This window comes from Narcine bancroftii, chromosome 2 (genome assembly GCF_036971445.1).
Source record: "Narcine bancroftii isolate sNarBan1 chromosome 2, sNarBan1.hap1, whole genome shotgun sequence".
Classification (NCBI taxonomy): domain Eukaryota; kingdom Metazoa; phylum Chordata; class Chondrichthyes; order Torpediniformes; family Narcinidae; genus Narcine; species Narcine bancroftii.
The window spans coordinates 346,266,664-346,290,687 of NC_091470.1; the positions used below are offsets into that span (position 1 = coordinate 346,266,664).

Here is a 24,024-nt window from a genome sequence, read left to right on the forward strand (position 1 = left end):
CATTTGTCACTCAGTAAGACCAACATTCATAACCAGCTGAAATACAGTCCAGAATTTCCTTACATCTGAATGGTTAAACCTTGTGGATCATTTACGAAGTGCTGTCTAAAGTAATTCATTCTAATTAAGTTAAAAATAATAATTGAAGGAAGTAATGCAGCAACTAAGTTACAGGATTTGTCACCCAGAAAATTGAACTAACAATCTTGAGACCCAAGTTCATATTTTACAATGGCAGCAGTGGAATTTAAATTCAGGCAATTATCTGGAATTTAAAAAAAACATATTGTATTGAAATTGCTGTAAAATTACTTCATTGCCTTTTAATTTACAAATTTCTAAGTGAAAACAGCTGCCTTCCTTTGCCCAGTCTGGCCTCTATGTAGCTCCATTCCAATGTGGTTATCAAATAATTATTTCTAAAATTGTCCAACAAGCCATTCATTTATTCTGTGTTGAAGCACAAAAAGAACAAAACTCACTACAACTCTTGCAGCTTTTATTACATCTGCATGGTCTTGCAACATCTTTCTTATAAGAGGGAGATCTGACTTGATTGGATCTGTCCCACAGACCAGTGTGCCCTGACGTACGTCACTCAGATTAAAATAAAATACTGTAGACAATCTGCCTGACACCTCTATAACAATTCCTGGGAAAGCCTCATCTATCCCAGAGGTAATTAGGTACCTTGTTAACATTGGTGTGGCACCGTTCTTCACTTTTTTGATATTTGAAAATACTTACATTTAGTGAATGCAATTAGATGAATTGGATTTGTCTTGCTTTTTGTGAATACAATACACTTGCACATGGTGCTAACTAGATGCCAGTGTTGTACTGAAATGTTCTCCATGTCCTGGAGTATAGCATTCTGCACTGCATCTGGGTTGTTGATTGATCCCAGAGCCTCTTCTCGATCCAGTGCTCTCAGATATTTCTAGCTATCGCATGCCTTGAATCAAATTTGCTGAGAATTGCATTGAACGTTCAGAGAGCAATGCCAGTGCCTCTTCTTAGAGCTGATGGCTTAACGCAATCAGCATAGAGGTTAGTGCAATACTAGTTACAGTGCAAGATAACGTAGTGCAGTTAGTGTAGCAGTTGCGCAATGCTGTTACAGCACCAGTGACCCGACTCCGAATCCTGTGCTGTATGCAAGGAGTTCACACTTTCTCCCTGTGTCTGCATGGGTTTCTTCCAGGTGCTCCATTTTCCTTCCACTATTCAAAGCGTACTGGGGTGTAAGCCTATTGGGTGTAATTAGGTGGCATGGGCTCACCTTAACAAATTCTTTGTCCTTTCTCTTTCTGCAATGCTGGTTTGCAGTTGATGCATTTTGACTCCCAAGGAAATCAGTTTACAATTGTCCAGCTCTCATAATTTAGGTTCCAGATAACACGTATTCTTTTGCTTTCGCAGATATTTAAAAATTGAATATTTAAAGGAGTTCCACAATTAAATATGATTTGATATTTTGTGTCAAAACTGCACACAATACTCCAAATTTGGCCTCACCAATGTTTTATAGAATTTTACAATAACATCCCAACTCCTATACTCCAAACTTTAATTTATGAAAGCCAATGTGCCCAAAGCTCTCTTTACATCCCTATCCACCTGTGATGCCACTTTCAGGAAATTATGTACCTGTATTCCCAGGTCCTCTGTTCTTCTGCACTCCTCAGTGCCCTACCATTTACTATAATGTCCTTTCTTGATTTGTCCTTCCAAAATACAACACCTCACACTTGTCTGCATTAAATTCCATCTGCCACTTTTCAGCTCATTTTTCTAGCAGGTTCATATTCCTCCGCAAGCTTTGAATACATTCTTCACTGTCCACAATGCCTCCAATCTTGGTGTAAACTGCAAACTCGCTGATCCAATTTACCACATTATCATCCAGATCATTGATAGAGATAACAGAAAACAATGGTCCCCAAGGCCCACAACTAGTCACAGGCTTTCAATCTGAGAAGCAATCTTCCACCACTACTCTCCGGCTTCTCCCATCCAGCCATTGTCGAATCCAGTTCACTACTTCAGCATGAATACTTAGCGTCTGAACCTTCATAACTAACTTCCCTTGTGGGACCTTGTCAAAAGCCTTACTAAAATCCATGTAGACAACTTTCCCAGCTACCTCCTCAGAAATCTCTACAAGATTGGTTAAACATGGCCTAACGTGCATAAAGCCATATTGGGGACTATCCCTAATTATACCATGGCTATCAAAATAACTGTATATCAAATCTCTTAGAACATCTTCCAATAACTCACCAACATATAATTTCCAAGGTTTCATTTGAAGCCTTTTAAAAAAACAAAATAAAGTTAGATACACTCTAATCCTGTGGCACCACGTCAGTGGCTAAGGAGATTTTAAATATTTCTTTCAAAGCCCCTGCAATTTCTACACTAGCCTCCCTCAAGGTCTAAGGGAATATCTGGTCAGGACCTGGGGATTTATCCACTCTTATATGCTTTAGGACAGCAAGCACCTCCTCTTCTTTAATCTGTATTGGTTCCATGACCTCTCTGCCTGTTTTCCTTACTTTCCATGACTCTGTGGCTGTTTCCTGAGTGAATACTGATGAAAACAAAAAACATTTAAAATTTTCCCCATCTCTTTTGGCTCCACAGAAAGCCAACCACTCTAATCTTCAAAGGGACCAATTTTGTCCCATCCTATCCTTTTGCTGTTAGTATAACTGTCCCGCATCAGACTTGTCAGCCACAAACGAGCCTGCAGCTGACGTGGACATTTACCCCCTCCATAAATCTTCGTCTGCGAAGCCAAGCCAAAGAAAGAACTGTTAGCACCCTTATGAATTTCCTTCACATTGTCTGCTAAAGCAAATTCATGTCTTTTTTATTGCCTTTCTGATTTCTTTCTTGAGGAGTTTCTTGCATTTTTTTGGTACAATTCAAATGCCTCATTTGCTCCATGTTGCTTATACCTGCTATACACCTCTCTCTTCTTCTGAACCAGATCCCCAATATCCTTCGAAAAACAATGTTCCCTATTGCCTGCTAACCTTCACTTTAATCCTGACTGGAAAGCACAAACTCTGTACTCTCAAAATTTCACCTTTGAAGGTCTTCCACATACCTCGCACGTCCTTTCTGGAAAACAACCAATCTATGCATTCTAGATCCTTCCTCATTTCCTCAAAAATCAGTCTTTATCCAATAATGGAATCTTAACCAGAGGCCAAAACCTATCATTCTCAATAATTAACTTGAAACCAATGACATTATGATTACTGGACCCAAAATGTTTCCTACACATGCTTCTGTCACCTGTCCTGTCTTGTTCCCCAAAAGGAGATCCAGTATTGCACTCTCACTAGTTGGTAGCTCTATATATCGATTAGGAAACTGTCCTGAACACATTAACAAACTCCAAGCCATCCAGCCCTTATACAGTACCAGGTCCCAGTCAATATGTGAAAAATTAAAATCCCCAACTATCTATCACAATCTTACGTTTCCTGCAGCTGTCTGCTATTGTTCCACAGATTTGCTTCTCCAATTCTCGTTGACTATTGGGAGGTCTATAATATAACCCCATGAGCATGGACATGTCTTTCCCCTTCCTCAGCTCCACCCATATAGACTTAGTAGACAAGACCTGACGAGCAACGTCTCTCCTCCCCCTTTCATCATTCCCCATTCTATCATGTTTAGACATTTAAACAATGGAAGCCCGGAACACTGAGCTACCAGACCTACCACTCCTGCAACCAAGTTTCACTAATGGTCACATTGTTACAAATTGATGTCCCAATCCACACTCTAAGCTCATCTTCATTTCCTCAATACTTCTTGCATTGAAATAGATACATCTTAAAAAAAAAATTACACCATGTATAACCCATCGACTTCTAAGTGTGCATGCAATTTCCAAATAATCTTTTCCCTCCTCCACTTCTCTAGCAGTCTTGTTCAGAACCACCTGAAAATCTAGTCTGAACTCACCACAGCAGCACTAGAAAACCTTTTAGCAAGTATATTAGACCCCCCCCCCCCACCCCAAGCGCAGATGCAAATGCAAACCATCCCGTCGGAACAGGTCCCACCTTCCCTGGAAGAAAGCCCAATGGTCCAGCAACCTGAGGCCCTCCCTCCATTATGTCTTTAGCCATGTGTTAAGCTGCATTATCCTCCTATTGCTAACAACACTAGCATGTGGCATGGGTAGCAATCCTGCATCCCGGGAGGTTCTCTACTTCAACCTAGCACCTAACTCCCTGAATTCGGTTTGTAAGACCTCATCACTTTTCTACCCACATCATTGTTCCCTATATGAACCATGACATTTGGCTGCTCACCCTCCCTCCTCAGAATGCTGTGAACTCTATCTAAGGTATCTCAAACTCTGGCTCTAGGGAAGCACATACCATCCGGGATACTCGATCGCTTCCATAGAACCTCTTATTTGTCCCCCTAACTATGGAATCCCCTATCACTACAGGTCACCTCTTTTCCTCCTTTTGCTTCTTAGCGACAGGACCAGACTCCATGTCAGAGACCTGATCGCTGTGGCTTGCCCCTGGTAGGTAATCTCCCCAACAGTATCCAAAATGGTATTGAAGTGGACGGCCACAGGAGTGCCCTGCACTGCCTGCCTATTCCCTTTCCCTCTCATGACTGTCACCCATCAACCCTCCTCCTGTGATAATGTTTTTGTAACTCCTGCTTCTCACTCCCCTCTGACTCCCGAATGATCCACAGTTCATCCAATGCCAGCTCCAATTTCTCAACTTGGCTTGTCAGGAGCTGCAGCTGGATGCACTTCTCGCAGATGAATTTGGCGGGGATACTGCTGGCTTCCCTGATGACCCACATTCTGCAAGAGGAGCATTCGCCAGCCTTATGTGCCATGCCCACAATTTATGACTAGAGGAACAAAATATATGATCGATAAAACCTGCCTTTACCTGTGCCTACCAGCTGTATCCTTATTGTTCTGTGGAAAGGGTAGCCCTTTCTTACTTCAACTCCTACTATTCTCGCCTCTTACCTATTCTTACTGAACCCTGTTGAGCCAAAGCCTTACCATTCCGAATCAGCTATCTCTGATGAAGAGCACTCCCTCAATGAACGCTCTGCTGCACGCTCCCTCACTTTTAGTGATACTCAGCTTCTTCCTTTTGATGTTCATCTTCAAACAATTCCTTTGGAACTGTAACTTCCAAATGAAAGGATATGTCGAATTTTGGTTTAAATCTCACTTGAAAGATGGGGCCTCTTGGGAATAATATGAAGGAAAATCAGATGGAATTATACCCTCAGGTTTTGTGAGTAGGGTCTGAATGTACAATGTTCTGACTCAGAGGTGAGAATGTCAAGTCACGTTTATTGTCACCCGATTGCTCTGGTCCTCGGTGCAAAACCTGCAGACACACAACCAGACATTACACACATAGAAACAATACATATCGAGCAGTTCCTTTCGTCGTTCAGCATTTTCACTGCCCGTGGGAAGGTGGTGTTTCTCAGCCTGGTGGTGCTGGCCCTGAGACTCCTGTATCTCTTTACCGACGTGATCGGCTGCAAGATGCTGTTCACAGGGTGGAAGGGGTCCTCAGTTATTTTGCATGCCCAACATAAGAATGTAATCTAAGGGCAAGATTATAAATCAAACTATAGAAATATCTACAGGATTTCTCCCCAAAATTACCAAGCTCCAATTCTAATCAGGTTGCTTTATTTTAGACTTGTCCAGAAAGAGAAATATATTACTTATATCTGTTAAGTTGAATCATTGTACTATTTTAAATGTCGATGTTTGTTCAATTTCTCTCATTTTACTTCTGCACCAACATTTGTTTTATGATAAAAGAGGAATGGAAATGTTCGAAACCTTGACTGGCTAATGTGGTTTCCAGAAGAGTGTTGTCAAAGAATCTGCTTAACAACTATGATTAAAAAAGTCAGATCCTCTGATTACACACTACTGCAATGTTTATTTTTAACTGGTATGCTATAGAAAGATTCCTCTAGTAAGATGTTAATGTGCCAATAAAATAGACAGATAATTAGCGGCCTGAAGAAAAAAAATCATCCAACTAGATCATAAAACAATCTACAACGCCGTACAGGCCCTTTGGCCCACCGTGCTGTGCCGACCTAATAACCTACTCTAACAACGGCCTAGAATTTCCCTACTGTATAACCCTCCATCCTTCTCATGTCTAATAATCTCTTAAAAGGTTCATTGTATCCGCCTTCACCACCACTGCCAGTGCACCCATCACTCTCTGAAAAACTTACGTCCCTCCTTTACTTATTCCCAAGCACCTTAAAGCTGTGCCTTTTTGTGTTAGCCATTTCAGCCTGAGAGAACTCCTTTAGCCAACTACACAACCAATGCCTCTTGTCATCTTGCACACCTCTATCTGGTTACCCCCTCACCCTCCTTCTGTCCATGGGGCAGAGACCAAATTCACTCAACTTATTATCATAATGCATGTTCTCCAATCCATGCAACATCCTTCTAAGTCCCTCCCCCACCTCCCCCCTCCCCTGCACCCTCTCTTTCCTGTAATAATGTGACTAGTACTGAACACAATATTCCAAGTGGATTCTAGGCAAGCTCATGAACTCAATCCCATGGTTAATGAAGGCTAACACATCTTAACATCACAATCAACCTGTGTAGCAGTCTTGCATGTCCTATGAACATGGGTCCGAGGATCTCTCAGTTTGTTCTTACTGCTCAGAGTACTCCGATGAACATTGTTTTCCTCCTCAAATTTCACTAACAAAAGTGAACCACCTCACACTTTTCTAGGTTCAATCCCATCTGGCACTTCTCTGTCCAGCTCTACAACCACATTTACAATGTCCCTTTGCAAACTTTATCAATCCTCCAGACTACCCACCCCACCACCACCCACTTTTGTGTCTTCCACAAACCCACCCTTCCACTTCCTCATCCAGGATATTTTATACAAAATCACAAAGAGGAGGAGTCCCAAAACAGATCCCTGCGGAACATCACAGGTCATCTATCTACAACCGCCCTCTCTCCGCAAGTCAAATCTGTACCCACAAAGCAAGGCCTTCTTGAATGCCATGCCGCCTTACTTTCTGAATGAACAACACACATGCTGTAAATCTCTTCAGAGTGACCATCATTATCTCATCAAAACCTCACAGCTCAATTTATTGGAGATGTAAATTTGGGCCCCATGGATGTTACAGGTAGGTGGGCATTTCTAATGTAATAATGTAATGCGCTCCTTCTCTTTAGACAAGACTTTCACAAGCTCTCATTTCATAAGTTTCTCAAGCTCCTTCCCCAATTTGGGCAGCCAAGAACCATGATTCTCAGGAGTCACTGATGTTGGATTTTTTTTTCCCGTGGAGAGTTATAGGCAGATTAATGAATCTTTTCCTCTGTCAACCCAATGACCTCTTCCCAGAGCTCAGAAACGATTGTCTTCGAAGAGTTGCATTCAGAATAGGTTTGACGGGTCAAAGAGAATGAAGACTGGACACGTGTTAGTATTCAACAGCAGTCTTTATTTACACACAGGTGAATTCACAAAAGGGCGCACATACATACATACACAGCAATAATACACAAAGAGCTACACATCAAGTGCAAGTAAATAATTGCTAAATAATCACAACTCATAATTGTGAAACCAACCTACAGTGCCCACCACCTACAGAGTACACAAATAAATGAGGGTTAAACTTAGTGCCTACCACCCTCAGGCATGGTATATTAAATAACTAAATAAGTTCATACACATGAACCTAATCTCCAGTGTCGCCGCAGTTCGGGATCTGGGAAGGCCATTCACAGTCAGCCTTCTGGAGCTGCCCATGATCTGCAGATTGGAGCTCAACAATGATCACAACTACTGAGTACCTGGTCTCCGTGTCGTTGCGGCTCAGAATCCAGGATGGGCATATCACAGTTGGCCCTCTGGAACTGCCTGTGGCCCACAGCTAGAGTTCAACAATGGTCTCAATGAAGCAGCAAAGAGAAAGAGCGACTCCACATGCTGGGCTTTTTCAATGCAAAGCCTGTCCTCGAGACCTGCAAGGATCAATCATTTATCAGCCTCAAGGGCAAATCACACATCACCCTCACAGGTGGGCAGATCTAACCCCAACACTGGAGGTCACTTTGATTTCTTGCCTGCTGGAGAGGGTTCTCGTTTGCTGAACATAACTGAATGTGTGAGATTAGGACCTAAATGTTCAGAATGTTGGCTTGCGAAAGCACACCGACATTGGTTCACTTATCCTTCAGGGGAATTTGGACAGACATCATTGATGGTATTTTTTCAGTGCCTTGAGGAAGGACCCTGTCATACATAGTCCAAATCAAAGAAACATGGAGGAGGGCTCTGCTGCCCAGTGGATAATGTCATTGTGCTGGGTGTGAAGTTTTAAAAGTCAAATATAAGGAAAATGTTTCAAAAGGGATTTGAGAAACAAGTTTTTTTTTAAAAAAAGATACTGACTAGATGAACTCCCTGCCAGAGATGATGGTGGAGTCAGAAACAATAATCTCTAAAACTAGATAGTAGACAAGAAAATATGCAGATACCTTAAACAGGCTGGTGATAAAAGGAAACTGATCTAAAGCAGGCAAATGGGATTAGCAATATAGAAAGGCATACAGGTCAGTATGTGGGGTGCACTGTTAGCCAGAATCAGACACACACAAGGTAACGACTGTACAACAGGCTTTAATCCACAAAGACTTCCACAGAGCCAGGCTGGCTGTGGCTGCAGCAACTCTGAGTGAAGCCTCAGGAGGCCGGCCGGCGCAGGCTTATATCCCGGAGGGTGATCGACACCCGACCGGGTGGGGATCGATCACTTCAGGCCGACTGATCGCCAGCCAGCCAGCCAGGTGATGTCCTGTCCCCTCACACTCCCGCAGGCACAGAGGTGGCCCCCTGCAGTAGGCCGGACCACAGTAGGGAGCAGGTTTCTGTGTTGGACTTTGGTTCCAAAAAAAAACATTGAGCATGTCCAGATTGAAGATGAGGGGTATTTTAAGATCTAGGAAGGTGAGGATTGTTACACCTTCACATTTAGTGCAAGAAGGCTGGCTTCAAAATCTTTGGGAGGCAGGCACTTGATTTAAATAGCTCTCCTCTCGATTGTACCAATGCAATCTCTTTGGCTTTAAAAAAAACATAACATTTAAACCACACCCGCAGCAAAGACCACAACCTCCAACGCACTTTGCCTACACCTGAGCAGCAGACTCTCCACACCAACCCTGGTGTTTAAAGGGGAGTTTAAAACATTCATGGCCATCGGGAAGGACAATTGGGAGGGCCTTTTGGGAATTCCTCCCCTCTCTCTTGAAGACGGAGCATTTTCCGGAGGACGAGTTCTACCCTCTGTCCTGCTTTCCCAAAAGTGGAGACATAAACCGACAGCAAACAAGCCTATCTGTCAAGAACATTGGTTTACATTTATCCGCCCCCAGAAGTTATAGACAGCGAGAACAACTCTCTGGGTGACCTGGGGAATGACTGGGGACAGGGTCTCCAAGTCTCCTTGTTGACCAACCTGGGACGACAGACGAGGATTGAGAGCAAGACGGGGAACAGTCTCTTAACTAAAGTTCACGCCCTGAAGCAAACAGGTCGCCGAGAAAGGAGAACTTTTAAGTTGTCCTCAATTCTAAAACAGTAGGGGGTTGCAAACTGGGACGGCTCGGAGCCCCTTACACACTGGGATCTACATTGTGCTCCCGACTGGAAACTGGACGCTGAAGGGGAGACCAATATTACACCGAAAGTCAAAACACTTACTTTAAAAGACACGGTGCTCGAGAATGATTTAAATTCATGGGCAAACACATAAACCTGCTGCAATAAACGTCACGTAAAGTCATCCTTCAATTTGGCTTTCGACCACGTGAAGGAAATCTCATTAAAGGAACATCCTTGAACACAAAGGATTAAAGAATTGCAGATTCTTACCTGGAGCCAAGTTCGTCTTGAAAAGTCCCAACATCAAGGGTTAACGATCATGCGACAAAATGTATCATTTATAAACTGAGCAAAAGGCAACAAAGGAAACACCCCACACCGTTCAGTTCTGTTAAAGTGACACTTCTCCCATCACGATCCAAGCTTATCCTGAGTCACACGTTTGACTGAATTGCCAATTCATAAACAGAGGTACACACATAAAAGGCAGGGATCTGTGGAAAATAAATGTAGCTTTTTCACCCTGTCCCTTCCTTCCCTCAATAAATCTCTTGATCATTTTCAGTCCCACTACATTGGGGCAGTGCCACTGTATTGAGTTTCAGCTCCAGTGCATAGATTAACCAGACTGTCAGGCCATCCAATTATAGCAAACTTTAGGGTATTTTGGTCCTTGTATATTTTAAACCATCCCATGCCTAATCCATTCAACAGAGAGCACAATTAGTCTCATTTGTTGGTTGATGAGGTTTGCTTCATTACATTGACTGCACCTTTCGATGTTTAATGGTAATATAATGGTCAATCTTGTAAACTGTTATTTTCTTTCATAATTGACAATTTCTGTCAGTGAAAATTCATCTTTCAGTCGATTGGAGCAATGCGCCACCTCGTGTTCCTACTTTAAATGGCAATGACTTGAGAAGACCACGAGTGTCTGTCCCAGTGCAGACTTGTTAGAAGGACAAAACACGAGGCTTGACGAATTTGTTGCAATTAATAAATTACCTTACAAAATGAAATATTTATATTTAACCAACTGTCAAATCTGGACCAGTGGTTTTGTGTTAATATCACATTTAAATTTGAAATGATTAGATTTCTCACGTTAGTTCAGAAGATGCGGCAGAAATATGCAAGAAAGGCTTTATGTTGCCACAAAATTCCGCATTCTTGGGCTGGATCACGACCTCTGACTTGTGTGATAAGAAGTTAGAAATATCAGGCATTGCAAGAGAATATTCGGCTGCTCTGGCTTTCAGATTATTGAGCTTGTGAAAATGACCAGAATTGGGAAGTCATTAAATATATATTCATGATTAATAATCTTAATTTGAGACAGAAATTATAACGAGAGAGCAAAACCAGCTCTGTTTAAGTTTACTGCTTGGATCTTACTTTTTTAATATTTAGACATATGGCATAGTACAGGCTTCGCTGAATTGACCTACAACCAGGGCACGTTTTGAACGGTGGTAGGAAACCCGAGAAAACTCTTGCTGACAAGGGGAGAAGGTACAAATTCCTTACAGGCAGCGTTGGATTCAAACCCTGTATCAGTGTCATGCTAATTGCTGACTTGCCACCCTTTTATATTCAATTAAGTCAAGTTGCCTGATTTGCAAATACTTGCTGCAAGCACTAGATAGAAAATGTTGAAAAAAAAGCCATTAAGACCCATTAAGAAAAAAATGGAATAAAAAAGTAATTATTAATAATTTAGAATTTCAGTTGATTTGGATGATATTTATCCTTGCTGCATCTACCTTGTAAAGGTGAATTTAATATGGTCATAATATCTAGAATTCAGGAGATCTTCACATTAACAGTTGTCACGGCAATTCTTGATACATCTCTGGTAATGTCATATTGTTAGACATAATCATTCTAATCTCTTGATGACATTGGTCTTGGCAATATTTGATAATCTTGGTTCAGAAATCCAACAGAAATTAAGGCAAACTCAAATTCAAGAAATTTAAGGGATGGTGTGGTTGGGATTTACATTTTGATCTCTCTTCTTGTAGGTAACCCCACCAATGCTCATTTCTTGCCCGTTCATAATTACGCTTGAATTGAAATCCATGTAAAATCATTTTAGGAGGCCCGAATTGGAACACTGGATTTTGTCTCAATACTTTCCCACAAAGAATGGAAACACTCCCAGGAGACTCCAGTAGAATTTAGATATTAATAGTCCAAGAGGAAATAAAATGGGAGCAGGCTCATGTGGAATATAATTATCAGTATTGTACTGTTAGATTCAATGGTTTGTCATACCATGGGGCAAACTGAGCTCTTGCCCTAGCGTCTCTGCTCACTTGCACTTGAAGGTTGACTAGTCTGATCCTTGGGAGTTTGTGGAGGTTTGGTATTACATCGAAACACTTGGCAAATTACTCTAATAGACATTTTTTTAAATATTTGCAAGTTAGGAATTTTGTTCAGCCTAAATTGGACACGTTTCCTCAAATTTCAAATTCAAACATTCTGGATTTACTTTTTGATTTACAATTTGTTCATAGTGGATTGATATCACATATTTATATTGACTATTGGATTTAAGATTAACCTCATGGCTAAGATTAAAAATGATTGGGAGAGCAATCTTAATCTAACTTTTTTCAGATGCGGATTGGTATTCCGCTCTTAGTTTGCTCGATGAATCTTCATTTTGTGCAAGGCAATTAAAGGTGATGCACAGAATACATAAGCCTAAACTTAAATGATCCTTTTTCTATTTGGGTATTGATCCATTTTGTGAAGAGTAAATCATTCCAAGTTGAATTGGGCATTAATTAAGTGGAAGGTTGGCATTACTTTTTCATAAGCTTGTTCCATAGCGTAAAAAAAATCAAGTTGAGCAGGTTGATGATGTCATAACATGTGCAAAGTAAAATAGGAAATTGACAATGAAGTGGAGGTGAATCAGGAAGTAGTTGGTCATCCTGACGGATGCAAGCTCACCTCGAAATATATCAAAAGAGTAAACAGACATTCAAAAAATCTAATTTATTTAAATTATATCAAGCTTCAATGTTTTGTTTCAATCCAAACTCTATGCTTTACCAACATTTGCGCACACCTCCAATTTCCCTTGAACTGAGTCTTGCCAGCCTTTTCAGAAATTAGTAAATAGGGGGTGGTTTTACAGTCATAGCTCAACCAGACCAGCAAAGGTGGCAGATTTACTTCAAGCACAAAATGAAATATTTGCCTGCCACCAGAATAATATGCATAAAAGGGTCACCTTTTGGATTGGACTCACATTTTCATCTTGGCACCTATGAAATAAATTCAGGGTCAACAAGAAGTTGGCAGATGCTGGTGATCTAGCACAGTCCACAGAAAATGCTGGGGGACCTCAGCAAGTCATGCAGCGTCCATGGAAGGCAATAGGCAGTTAATGTTTCGGGCCTGAATATTTGGGCATATGCCTGATTTTCATCATACCTGAAGAAGGGTGCAGGCCCAAAACATCGACTGCCTATTCCATTCCATAGATGATGCATAACCTGTGTGTTCCTCCCAGCACCATTGTGCACTGAAATAAATTCTCTCTTTTATTTGATGACAGTAGATTTTCTGACAAAGATTTTTCACTCAATTGTGCATAACTTGGTGCCACATCACAACAGTTCAGTTGTTTGGAAGAAAAGTCATTAATAATAGTATGCTTTGGGATACATTGGGGAATGACATATATCTGATACTTAGGGCTAATAGCTTCTGCAGTCACTTTGACAGGCAGCTGTGTAGCCAGTATCGTATAATTTTCAGCTTAAAGGAGTCTGAAATGGCTTGCAGCTGTCTAACCCTTCAGAGATTAATTCACCATATTGTGAGTGACAGTGTTCAAGGATCAAGTGTTGTTGACCGGTAATACAAAAGAAGTACCTTTATTCTTATATTTCAATGGGATTAGTTAAAAATATGAAGATTTTAAACATCATTTGTGCTCAGGTGAATGCTTGCATTTTGTTTTATAGCTAAAATCTCTTTCCAACCAATTTCAGTTTGCCACCGATCAATATTTTAAGTGCTGTACATGGTAACTGGAAGTGTTTTTACAATTTTGATGTACCACATTCTTTTCCCTCATGTGCCAGAGAGTGAGAAAATAGGCCCCATGGGTAAGTGGACATATCATTTCCTCAAGTAAAAACTAATGGCTCCTTGGATTTTAGAACCACCAAATGAGCAGCAAAGGTTGTTAATTACTTTGCCTTGCTGTGGGACAAAACACATGATTATGGTGACCAGCTGCCATCAAGAACGATTCCAATGATGCCATTTGTCAAGCATTTATTACGAGTTTAAGTTCAAATTTATTTGTCATCCAAATGTACCAGCACCACCTGACAAAACTGCTTTCTCTGGTCCACGGTGCGGAACACATGCACAGACATAGCACAAATACAGACAAATGATACATATACCCAATTAAAATAAATATTCTTAATAAGTAGTAGAGTACCAGAGAGTTGTTTAGAAGTAATTCAGCATCCTCACTCCTTGTGGGAAGAAGCTGTTTACGATGGTTCTGATACTTTTGTTTCTTTTACCAATGGGAGTAGCTGGAAGATGCTGTGAGGGGGGGCAGTAGAGGTGGTGTTAGTCACCAACAATAATACTATTACTATCTATTTTAATTAACAAATGGATATAAATCAATCAACCAATGGATATAAATCCAGTAATCATAGTCCTGTTACAATTCCATTACAAAACCCAATGATACCAGAAATATCCAGTCATGGTCACAGCAAGAAAACAGGATAGATATCCTGTCATATCCATGAGACACCCATTTGGACAAACACTACTTTCCCATCAACTCTAACCCTCCCCTCCAGTGTCTCCGATGTAGAGAAAGGCTTCAATGGGAGCACTGGATACAACACTTGAGCCCACACCTCCTTCCTCACCACCATTCAGGACTCCAAACAGTCCTTCCAAGTGAAGCAACTTGTGAATCTGGTGCTCCCATTGTGACCTTCTCTACACTGGAGAGGCTAGACTGGGAGAATGCTCCACGGAGCACCGTCACTCTGTCCGCATTAATGATGGGGATCTCCCAGTGACCAAATGTTTCAATTCTGCGCCCCACTCCTGTGCCAACATGTCTGTCCATGGCCTCAAGCACTGCTAAACCAGGGCAACCTGTAAATTGGAGGAGCAACACCTAATATTTTGTCTGGGCCCTCTCCAGCCAGATGGCATTAACATCGACTTGTAGAGTTTCTGAGAGACCACTCCCTATTCTCTCTCTCTGACCTATCCCTCTCTCTCTCTTATCTTCCTGCTCTCCACCCCCATTCCTCTCCATTCACAGAGGGAAACCCTGTTTACTCGTGTGACCTCTCTCTCTTATCCACCTCCTGTCTAGGAGATTGTGCTCCTCCCCCACCACTTTGTTTGGGCACCTGCCTACATTTAGCTCAAACCTTGATGAAGGGCTCAAGCCTGAAATGTTGGCTGTGTATCTTTATGATTTCTATATAAAGTGGACTGTGTGACCTGCTGAGGTCATTAAGTTTTTACTTCAATCATGGTGTCTGCAGAGTTTTGTGTTTTACTCCATTTAATTTTAATAATCCGGGGAAATTCACATTGGCCATTTCACTTGCTGACTCAACTAAACTTGGCATCTTTGGTACATGGGAGAAAACCAGAGGACCCAGAGGAAGCCCAAGCCATAACAGGGAGACTGTTCAAACTCCTCAGAGTGCCCCCAAGGTCTTGATCAAAACGGAGTCTTGGAAATACATGTTAGCAACTCCACTTGTGGTGTGGCTGAGCTGCTTATCATTATCTTTGAGCTGAGTTTGCTCAAATTAAAGCACAAATATAAAACATAAAAATTCTTTTAATGTAGATATAATGCACTTAGCTTCAAAACTATTATTGACTTCAAGGATACACACTGTCATTTAGCCTTTATTCTTCTCTTCTTGTGAGCTGTAATGGAGTGTGGTGGCAAGTATGGTAGAGGAATAGATTGCTATCCCATAGGTGAGAGACCCTTAACTTCTTCATCAGCACCAAAACGAAGGAGTTGATTGTTGACTTCAGGAAAGAAAAGCCAGCGGGATTCAATCCAGTGATTATTAGGAGATCAGAGGTGGAGAGGGTGAGCAAATTTAGCTTCTTAGGAGTCACTATCTTGGAGGATCTTTCCTGGACCCTATACACAAATGGCATCTTGAAGAAAACACGTCAGTGCCTCTACTTCCTCAGGAGTTTGTGGAGTTTTGGTATGAAACCCTTGTAAATTTCTACAGAAGTGTGGTCGAAGGTGTGCTGACCGGCTGGAACACCAATATCCAGAGCATAAAGCCCTCCAAAATGTAGTGGACATAGCCCAGGACATTACAGGCAAGACCCTCCCCACCATTGAGTACATCTACTGGGAAAACTGCATTCGGAGGACAGCAGCAAACCTCAAAGACCCACACCACCCAGCACAAGCTCTGTTCTCACTGCTACCATCGTGAAAGAGGTATAGGAGCCACAAGATTCACACCACCAGGTTCAGGTACAGCTTCTACCCCTCTACCATCAGAATTCTCAACCACTAAGTCAATCAGAGACTCTTGTGCACTTCATTGATTTTCTTTGCTCTCTCTGTATTGCCCAGTCACTTTGTTTACATTCATTGTCTGTTTACAGTTCTTTTATTTGCTTATATGTTTACGCTGTATACAGTTTATTTTTTGCACTACCAAATTAGTAGTAATTTTGTTGCGCCCAGAGGAATAATGAATTTCAGGGTTGTAAGTGATGTCTAGTATGTACCCTGACAATAAATCTGAAATCTGATCAAAGTTCATGATTCAAATCCAGGGGGTTAGGAATTCTGACAATCCCCCTCCCCCCCCCCCCTCACCTCCCTGAAAAACTGCGTTTATCCATGGAAGCCTAAGTGAAAGTACAGATGATTGTTTTAACATGACATGATACTGGGGAGCAGCCAATGTAATGGAATCCAACAAAGGTCATAGAAACAAGGAATGCTGCAAATATTCATCAGGTTGGGGCAGCATTCTGGGGAGAGAAAGAGAGTTTCTATTTCATGCTAAAACCATTGCAGTGAACTGGGATTCACTGTATTATGTGGTACTGATAGCTAGCCCCCCCTCCCAGTTCCGCCTCCCATTTGCTCACTTATAACCCTGGTTTCCCGCCTAAACCCAGAACCCTTCTGAAGACTACTGTGAGACCCTATCCTTGGTTCCTCTTTGGCTTGGCTTCGCGGACGAAGATTTATGGAGGGGTATGTCCACGTCTGCTGCAGGCTCGTTGGTGACTGACAAGTCCGATGCGGGACAGGCAGGCACGGTTGCAGCATTTGCAAGGGAAAATTGGTTGGTTGGGGTTGGGCGTTGGGTTTTTCTTTGTCTTTTGTCAGTGAGGTGGGCTCTACGGTCTTCTTCAAAGGAGGTTGCTGCCCGCCGAACTGTGAGGCACCAAGATGCACGGTTGGAGGCGATATCAGCCCACTGGCGGTGGTCAATGTGGCAGGCACCAAGAGATTTCTTTAAGCAGTCCTTGAACCTCTTTGGTGCACCTCTGTCTCGGTGGCCAGTGGAGAGCTTGCCATAGAACACGATCTTGGGAAGGCGATGGTCCTCCATTCTGGAGATGTGACCCACCCAGCGCAGTTGGGTCTTCAGCAGCATGGATTCGATGCTTGCGGACTCTGCCAGCTCGAGTACTTCGATGTTGGTGATGAAGTCATTCCAATGAATGTTGAGGATGGAGCGGAGACAGCGCTGATGGAAGCGTTCTATCCTTGGTTGTATGCTAATAAAAGCACTTGTTCTCCCTCCAGTCATGAGAGCTTTTATTCATGCTACAACCATCTGACAAAGTTAGAGATCCCATTGATTAGAAGCAAGTGCAAAGGCTGAGAAATGGGAAGGCATTGAGAGAACACACTTTTCTGGCTCTGGCAGTACAAAGACATACAAATTGTAACGTTATGGTTTTTTTTCATTTTGACTGAGAGTTAATTTTGCTTCAGTGCTTATTGTGGCAAAGTTACAGATCTTTACAACTGATAAAGATTTTTTATGTTAAGAACAATGAGCTCATAATATTTCAAAATAAACAGGTAGTGAGTGTGGTATTGCTATAAGGAAATGTATTTGGGAATATATCCTGTGGACTCACCTCTGTTGTCCATCTCTGAATTCTTAGCTCTACCTCTGTGGGACAAGTTTAATAGTTTGAATCAATAGGCAGAGAAATAATCCAGTCATGAATTCTTTCTGTTCCAAATTGTGAGTGAAGAATTCTTAAATGTAAAATTCAATCTGATATCTCGTTGGGAAAAAAATGATTATTTTTCAATATATTGAACATCATCGACTGATAAATGAAAATCCTTCAGATAAGGGCAGTAAGGAAACAGAATCGTTACAGGGCTGGTTGCAGCAGCCACTCTGGCTCCAATCAAAGGTGCAATCTCTCATTCTGTTAATCTTGTCCATGATCGGAAAACACTGTTAAATGAAATGAACACTAAAACCTGTAGGTCGACCAAGCCAGAGGACCAGATTATCAGGTACTGTGTAAATCTGACTTAATGAAGGCAGCAAGCCCCAACCAAGCTGATGCCTACATCTGAGACTCAGGGAAGAGGCCGTTGGAAATGGCGGGCAAGGAAGCAGAAGTGCGTCAAGCATGACAGCAGTGATGGAAGATTCAAAGTGGATCCATACAGGCTGGTGTTCCTGATGATGTTACTTGCAAGTGTAAGATCTCTGGAAAATAAACTGGAATACTGGATGAGGTAAACCACTGCTATGCTGTGATTGGCTGCTGAGGGCTGGACTCACCTCCTGAGACTGAGCCTATTTGCATGCTCTCCATTTCACTCTGCCTTGATCAGTCAATGAGGTTGACGGCTATTCCAGACTATCGTTAATAAAAGCCAATTAGTATCACAAATTTAGTCGTTTGTGATTATTGATGGTGCATCACTGGGTTACCTGCAACTGCATCCGAACAAGAGTGAAATGAAGGACTGCTGCAGTCTGGTACTTAAGGAAATGCGACTTCAGGACTCCACTCCAGACTTAGCCATCAGCTGGCAATATGTTTGTTTTGATCACTTAAATGATTGATGAGTACTAATATTGTGTGTTTTTGCGTGTGCACAAGGTCCGGAGAGATGCTGTTTCATCCAGTTGTACGTGTACAGTGAGATGATAATAACCGTTAAAATAAATTATTGGATTGAATGCAATTGAATCATTTTCTGGTTTTTTTTTAATTCAAAAAATATTTAGACATACAGCATGGTAATAGACCCTATCTGCCTGTGTTGCTCAATTACTCCCAATGAATCTAAAATCCTGATTCATTTTTGAACAATGGGAGGAAATCGGAGTGCCCAGAGGAAACCCATGCAGACATGGGGAGAGCATACAAACTCATGACAGACAACGCCAGATTTGAACCCTGGTTTCTGGTTGCGCTGTAGTAATCACTACGTTAAATCCGTCAGATATTTATGATTGAAGCAAAAATAAAAATCTTACCATGTAATTTTGCAATTATGTTTGAAAATTTCATTACCTGTGATCTGCTTTTTGAAGTGTTCATGTGTAATATGAAATGATTTAATGCTGCGTGGGTGGATGTTCACATTGTGGGCAGATTTAATGCAAATATTTAGGATGTTCAATTATTAAGTTCGTCATGATGAATGAGGGATTGTTTTTTGAAAGTAAATGCATGCCTGTGAAATCCAACTGATGACTAAGCTCCATTAGAATAACATTTCTTGATCTGAATTCTCTTCAGCAAACTCATGTGTGTTGTCTGTGCTCTTCCTAGTCTTCTCAGTATTTGAAAAAAAAAACAAATCGTCATTGTTGAGCTAATGGAGGAATGTGCTCCTATGACTCAATGAGAGTTCATTTGTCCTCTAATGGATCTCTCCAAACCCTCTTCTCCCTTTCCCAGGGCCTTCAAGGCCACTATGAGGCAGATGGCTTGCAATACATCTTCAAGCACGCAAGTTATCTCTGCATATTCAGCCAGCTCCATCGGCTTGCTGATGGCATCCGAGGACGAAGCTGTTAACTAATTTTTGAACCTAAGCTTAAACATGTTTTAAATATAACCAGCCAAGGACCACTATCAAAACAACGTCCTGCAGTAGATCCATTCAGAGTCAAGTAGAGAACAAAAAGTTTTGAGTGGTTGTCAAAAAGGGAGAAAGTACCCACACTTAACAGTAACATAATAGATAAAGGAGGAGAAGGAATATAAAGGAAAACATTTCAACTCATAGATTTTATGGATTGTCATGCATTGTCAAAAATGTTTGTGAAATCAAATTCAGCAATAACTTTAAAAATCAAACTGGATGTCCAATAAATTCTATAAGACTTAAGAGGAAATGGGACAAATCACAGTAAAATTCTTGGTTCCAGGAATTCAAGCAACTGGCAGGCTCAAGCAAGCAACAAAAAAAAAGTTAAAAATTTAAAATTTAGCAGTGCTTTATAGTCATGCTTTGGTCATTGCAGTTATTTGAATAAAGTTGTGCGATACAACAAGAGCGTCGCGCAGGACGAAGGGGTGGTTGATGCTGTTCACCAACGCTGCTCGCCCGTGGTGAGGTATCTCCTTATCTCTGCTTAGTAAGAGTTGCTCTGATCAGAGGCTTTATCGGATAGTGTTCATCATTTGGCCGGCTCTGTGGAAGAAGAATGTAGTAGCGGTTAAATGTTTTCGAAGAATCAACTGAAAATAAATTAAAATGCTTTCAGGTTTATATGTTCCTGCAAGTGAAGTTCGTTGATTTTTTGTTTTTTTAAACAGTCTTTTAAACCGTTTATTCTTAATGCAGGTGTATTAGTTAAGGCATTGTAAAAGTAAGTCTCAAACAATCAGAAAGTACGTAAATTCGACATTTACCAATCCCCATAGGTGCTGGATACCAAAGGTATTACTGCAGTAGGATTTCAATTCCGTTAATTAAAAAAAAAAAAATTAGAGGCCATCTGGCCCACGAACCTCTGCCACTCAAATACACCAATTAACCTACAAACCCTGTATATTATTTTTGGAGTTATTTAAAACAACTTGAATAATTAAATTCAATTATACTTCAGGGTCCAATTTTGATTTGCTTATAAAGTCGTACATAACAGAAGGAGTCCCTTTGGCCTATTTGTATCTGCCAACGTGAGCCCCACGGTTAGTGCAACACTATTAAAGCACCGAATCCGGCGCTGTCTGTCAGGAGTTTGTAATGAGCGACACAGTTGGCATAATGATTAGTGCAATGCTGTAACACAGCATCAGTGACCCACGATCGAATCCTGCACTGTTTGTAAGGAGTTTGTTCGTTCTCTCCTTTGACTGTGAGTTTGCTCCAAGTTAGGGAAGAAACTGGAGCACCTGGAGCAAACTCACAGTCAAAGGAGAGAACGAACAAACTCATTTCATTATTCAGTTCCAGTGATACCTCCACATTTATAAGTAATGTCAGTTGTAATTCAAGGAAAAATAAAATTGAATAAGTGAACTGAGGAACCAATCTCTTGTGAGCCTGACATTCCTTTCTTTGAGTCCAACTGTGTCCTTTTTTTTTGTGCCACATTTGCCAGTTAGCTTCTCAGTAATTTGGCATTTAGCTGTCACATAGTTCTTTGAAGGTACCGGGGGAATAGGGTGGTGTCAACATTTTTCAAAGCATTGATACATGCTAACTTGAAGTATATAACATCAAAACAGTTTGCTGGAAATTTTCTGAGTAAACTAATCAGATCTACCTTCTGACAGTGCAACATCCACTCATTTATTTTGTACATTTTCTCCTGATTCCATTATTAAGAGGCTTAGTTGCCTTACTGACTTCTTTTCCTACGTGCTGGCTTGCAGTATGAAAATCCTCATTAATGTTCGAATTACTACAAAGTTAATCGCAATGGTTTTAAGGGCTTAGACCTACCACCTGTTTCATCTTCACAGACTTTTCTTTGTTTCCTCTGTAATCTCTCTCTCACAGCCTGATGTGTTGGTTCACGATTCCCATCAGAAATATCGTTTTGTACTTTTGGAACCATTTCAGATTTAGCACTGACACTTGAAAGGGGAATCAAGAGTTTATTTGGAAGAGTTTTTTCTCCAAAGTTTTGGTTGACGGAAGGAAATAATGCTTGCTGCTGGACATATTTTGAAGGTATCTTGTTTTCTAGTGATGCACTTTCAGCCTGTTTTATTTTCTCCAAGTTCTCTAGCTGCTTGTGGTTCCTCAGCTTTCTCGATTGGCATCCCACACAGATCACCCCACTGCTGGCCAGTATTTCACCAGCCATCTTTGCTTCAGTTGGAATATCTCTGAGCTTTTCAAGTTGGGATCTCTTGACATCTGCAGAGAGCACTAATGGAGGCAGCTTATGTGGTCTTTTAGCAGCGAGTGCTTTCCATTTATCATCATTTCCTTGATATGATGTTGATGCTCCTGCCTTGCATTGCCCCTCACAGCGGTGGTCGATGCTATGCGTCGCTGAGTGATTAGAACGAAGTGAGGCCTTTGTGTCTGTAGTTTTGCTGAGGTCGAGGAGGTGTAGCATTCTGAAGGAATTTTTGTGCTTGGATTCTGACAGTCCCTTCGTTGTGTCCCTTAAAAACATTCAATTCTCTGTGGTTATCATTTTAAAACAATGCAACTTATGCAAACACATTCCCATTTTTTGTCTTTGACCACATGAAAAAAAGGGGGATAAAATAATGCTTTGATTAATGTAAACCCACAATTTTTGAACAAATGTTCTTTGAATTTTACATCTGAAATGCTGTCGTTACTTCATCTTGAAATATATCGTCCACATTATATTTTTACCATGGGATATGGATGATTTTTTTATACCTCCCAAATTCTTAAGTCATGAATAACATACAAACAAATTAAATTAAGAAAAAGCAATCCCACTACAACTTTACTTATTTATGTCGAACATACAATTTGTATTGATTCAGCAGAAATTATTCGACAGCCTGCTCCAAGCCTGCTTACAGGAACTCAGCACAAGATCACCATAGACTTGCTTTCATTCCTAAATCTCTCCAGCATCTTCTTCCTCTTGTTTCAGACAAATAATGCTTGGTTGGTTGATTCGATTCATAATCTTTATTTTTAACCAACTGATAAGTTCACTCGAAAGGAGAATGTCTTGAAAGATTTTCTTTATAAATCTTGGAATTAGCAGAAAATGTGCTTATTAACTTCATATTAGATGTGCTTTTATGTAATCCGGTGGAAGAATGTAAAATAAAGGCAGGTCATCCAAATTATATTTCTTAAAAAAGCTAGCCACTGTAAATTGTCCCTCTGGCAGGGTTTGGCAGAAGGTGGGCTGAATAAGTGACTGCTAAAATCAATAGAAAAATAGATTGCTTCAAGAGCCAGGTTCGGACTTGAATGGCTGAAATTGTCTCCTCCTTTGTTGCGTGAAAATTAAGTAATTTCGCAAATACTGGAAATTTGAAATGGAGAAAAAACCCAGAAAATGCTGGAAATACTTTGGACATCAAGCAGCAACTGTGGAAAGAAAAACATTTTACTGAAATGCAGTTCTGCATGACTTCCTGGACTTCTGTTTCAATTGGAAGGACAAAGTAAGAAAGTGGATAAATTAGGCTGCTCTGTGAAAAGGGGGAGTGTTTTTTCCCATTGTATAACTCAAATATAGACTCGCCAGAATGTGAGAAGTGACAATAATTATTATTTGTAAATGGGCTCAGTGAGAGCAAATGTGGTATCAGAAATATTAGAATGGAGAATGGGTCAAGGTAGAATTAAAAAAAAACAGCCTTGCAGAAGGTTGTGTTGTGATTTACTTTCTCCAATTGTCTTTGTTGAGAGTTTAAAAGCACCAAATGCTTTTGAAATACTTATATCATCTGTCAATCATTTCTGCACAGTCTGAAAACAATTTTATCCTCCAAGTTCAGTGTGGTGCCTTTTATGTTCTGATAAAATCGGAAGATTCACTTCACTTCTTCAGACAAAACATTCTGTTAGTGACAGGCTGGTATATATTATTTATTAATCTATGCCATTTCTACCACAGCTACCTGAGCTGTTGTGTTGAATGTATCCATTTATCCTTCATAAACTAAATCTTACTGTTCAAAGTAGAAAAAGAGCATTTCAGATGAGATCAAGAGCCTCTTATCCAATCATTTGGCCAAAGAGAAGTTTTGTTTCAATGGTAGAAAAAAACTAAAACAAAGCCTATTCACCTACCACCGACTCGACCAGATACCTCCTGCAAGAGTGGCCAGATTTGGC

At 40.9% G+C, this 24,024-nt stretch overlaps 1 protein-coding gene across 2 annotated transcripts in view; it reads right to left on the minus strand.

Annotated features, from left to right (window-relative positions):
* Positions 1-20,203: 20,203 nt before the first annotated feature.
* The window catches only part of LOC138752811 (uncharacterized), a 49,506-nt gene continuing 45,685 nt past the window's right edge, over positions 20,204-24,024 (minus strand). Inside the window, exons 4-5 of one of the 2 annotated variants that reach the window (XM_069915449.1) lie at positions 21,679-22,352; positions 20,204-20,418 (exon numbers count right to left, since the gene is read on the minus strand). In XM_069915449.1, the coding sequence (XP_069771550.1) occupies positions 20,405-20,418; positions 21,679-22,352 (688 nt within the window). In that variant the 3' untranslated portion in view covers positions 20,204-20,404. The remainder of the gene's footprint in view (positions 20,419-21,678; positions 22,353-24,024) is intronic. The other variant, XR_011350962.1, reaches the window with a different exon arrangement.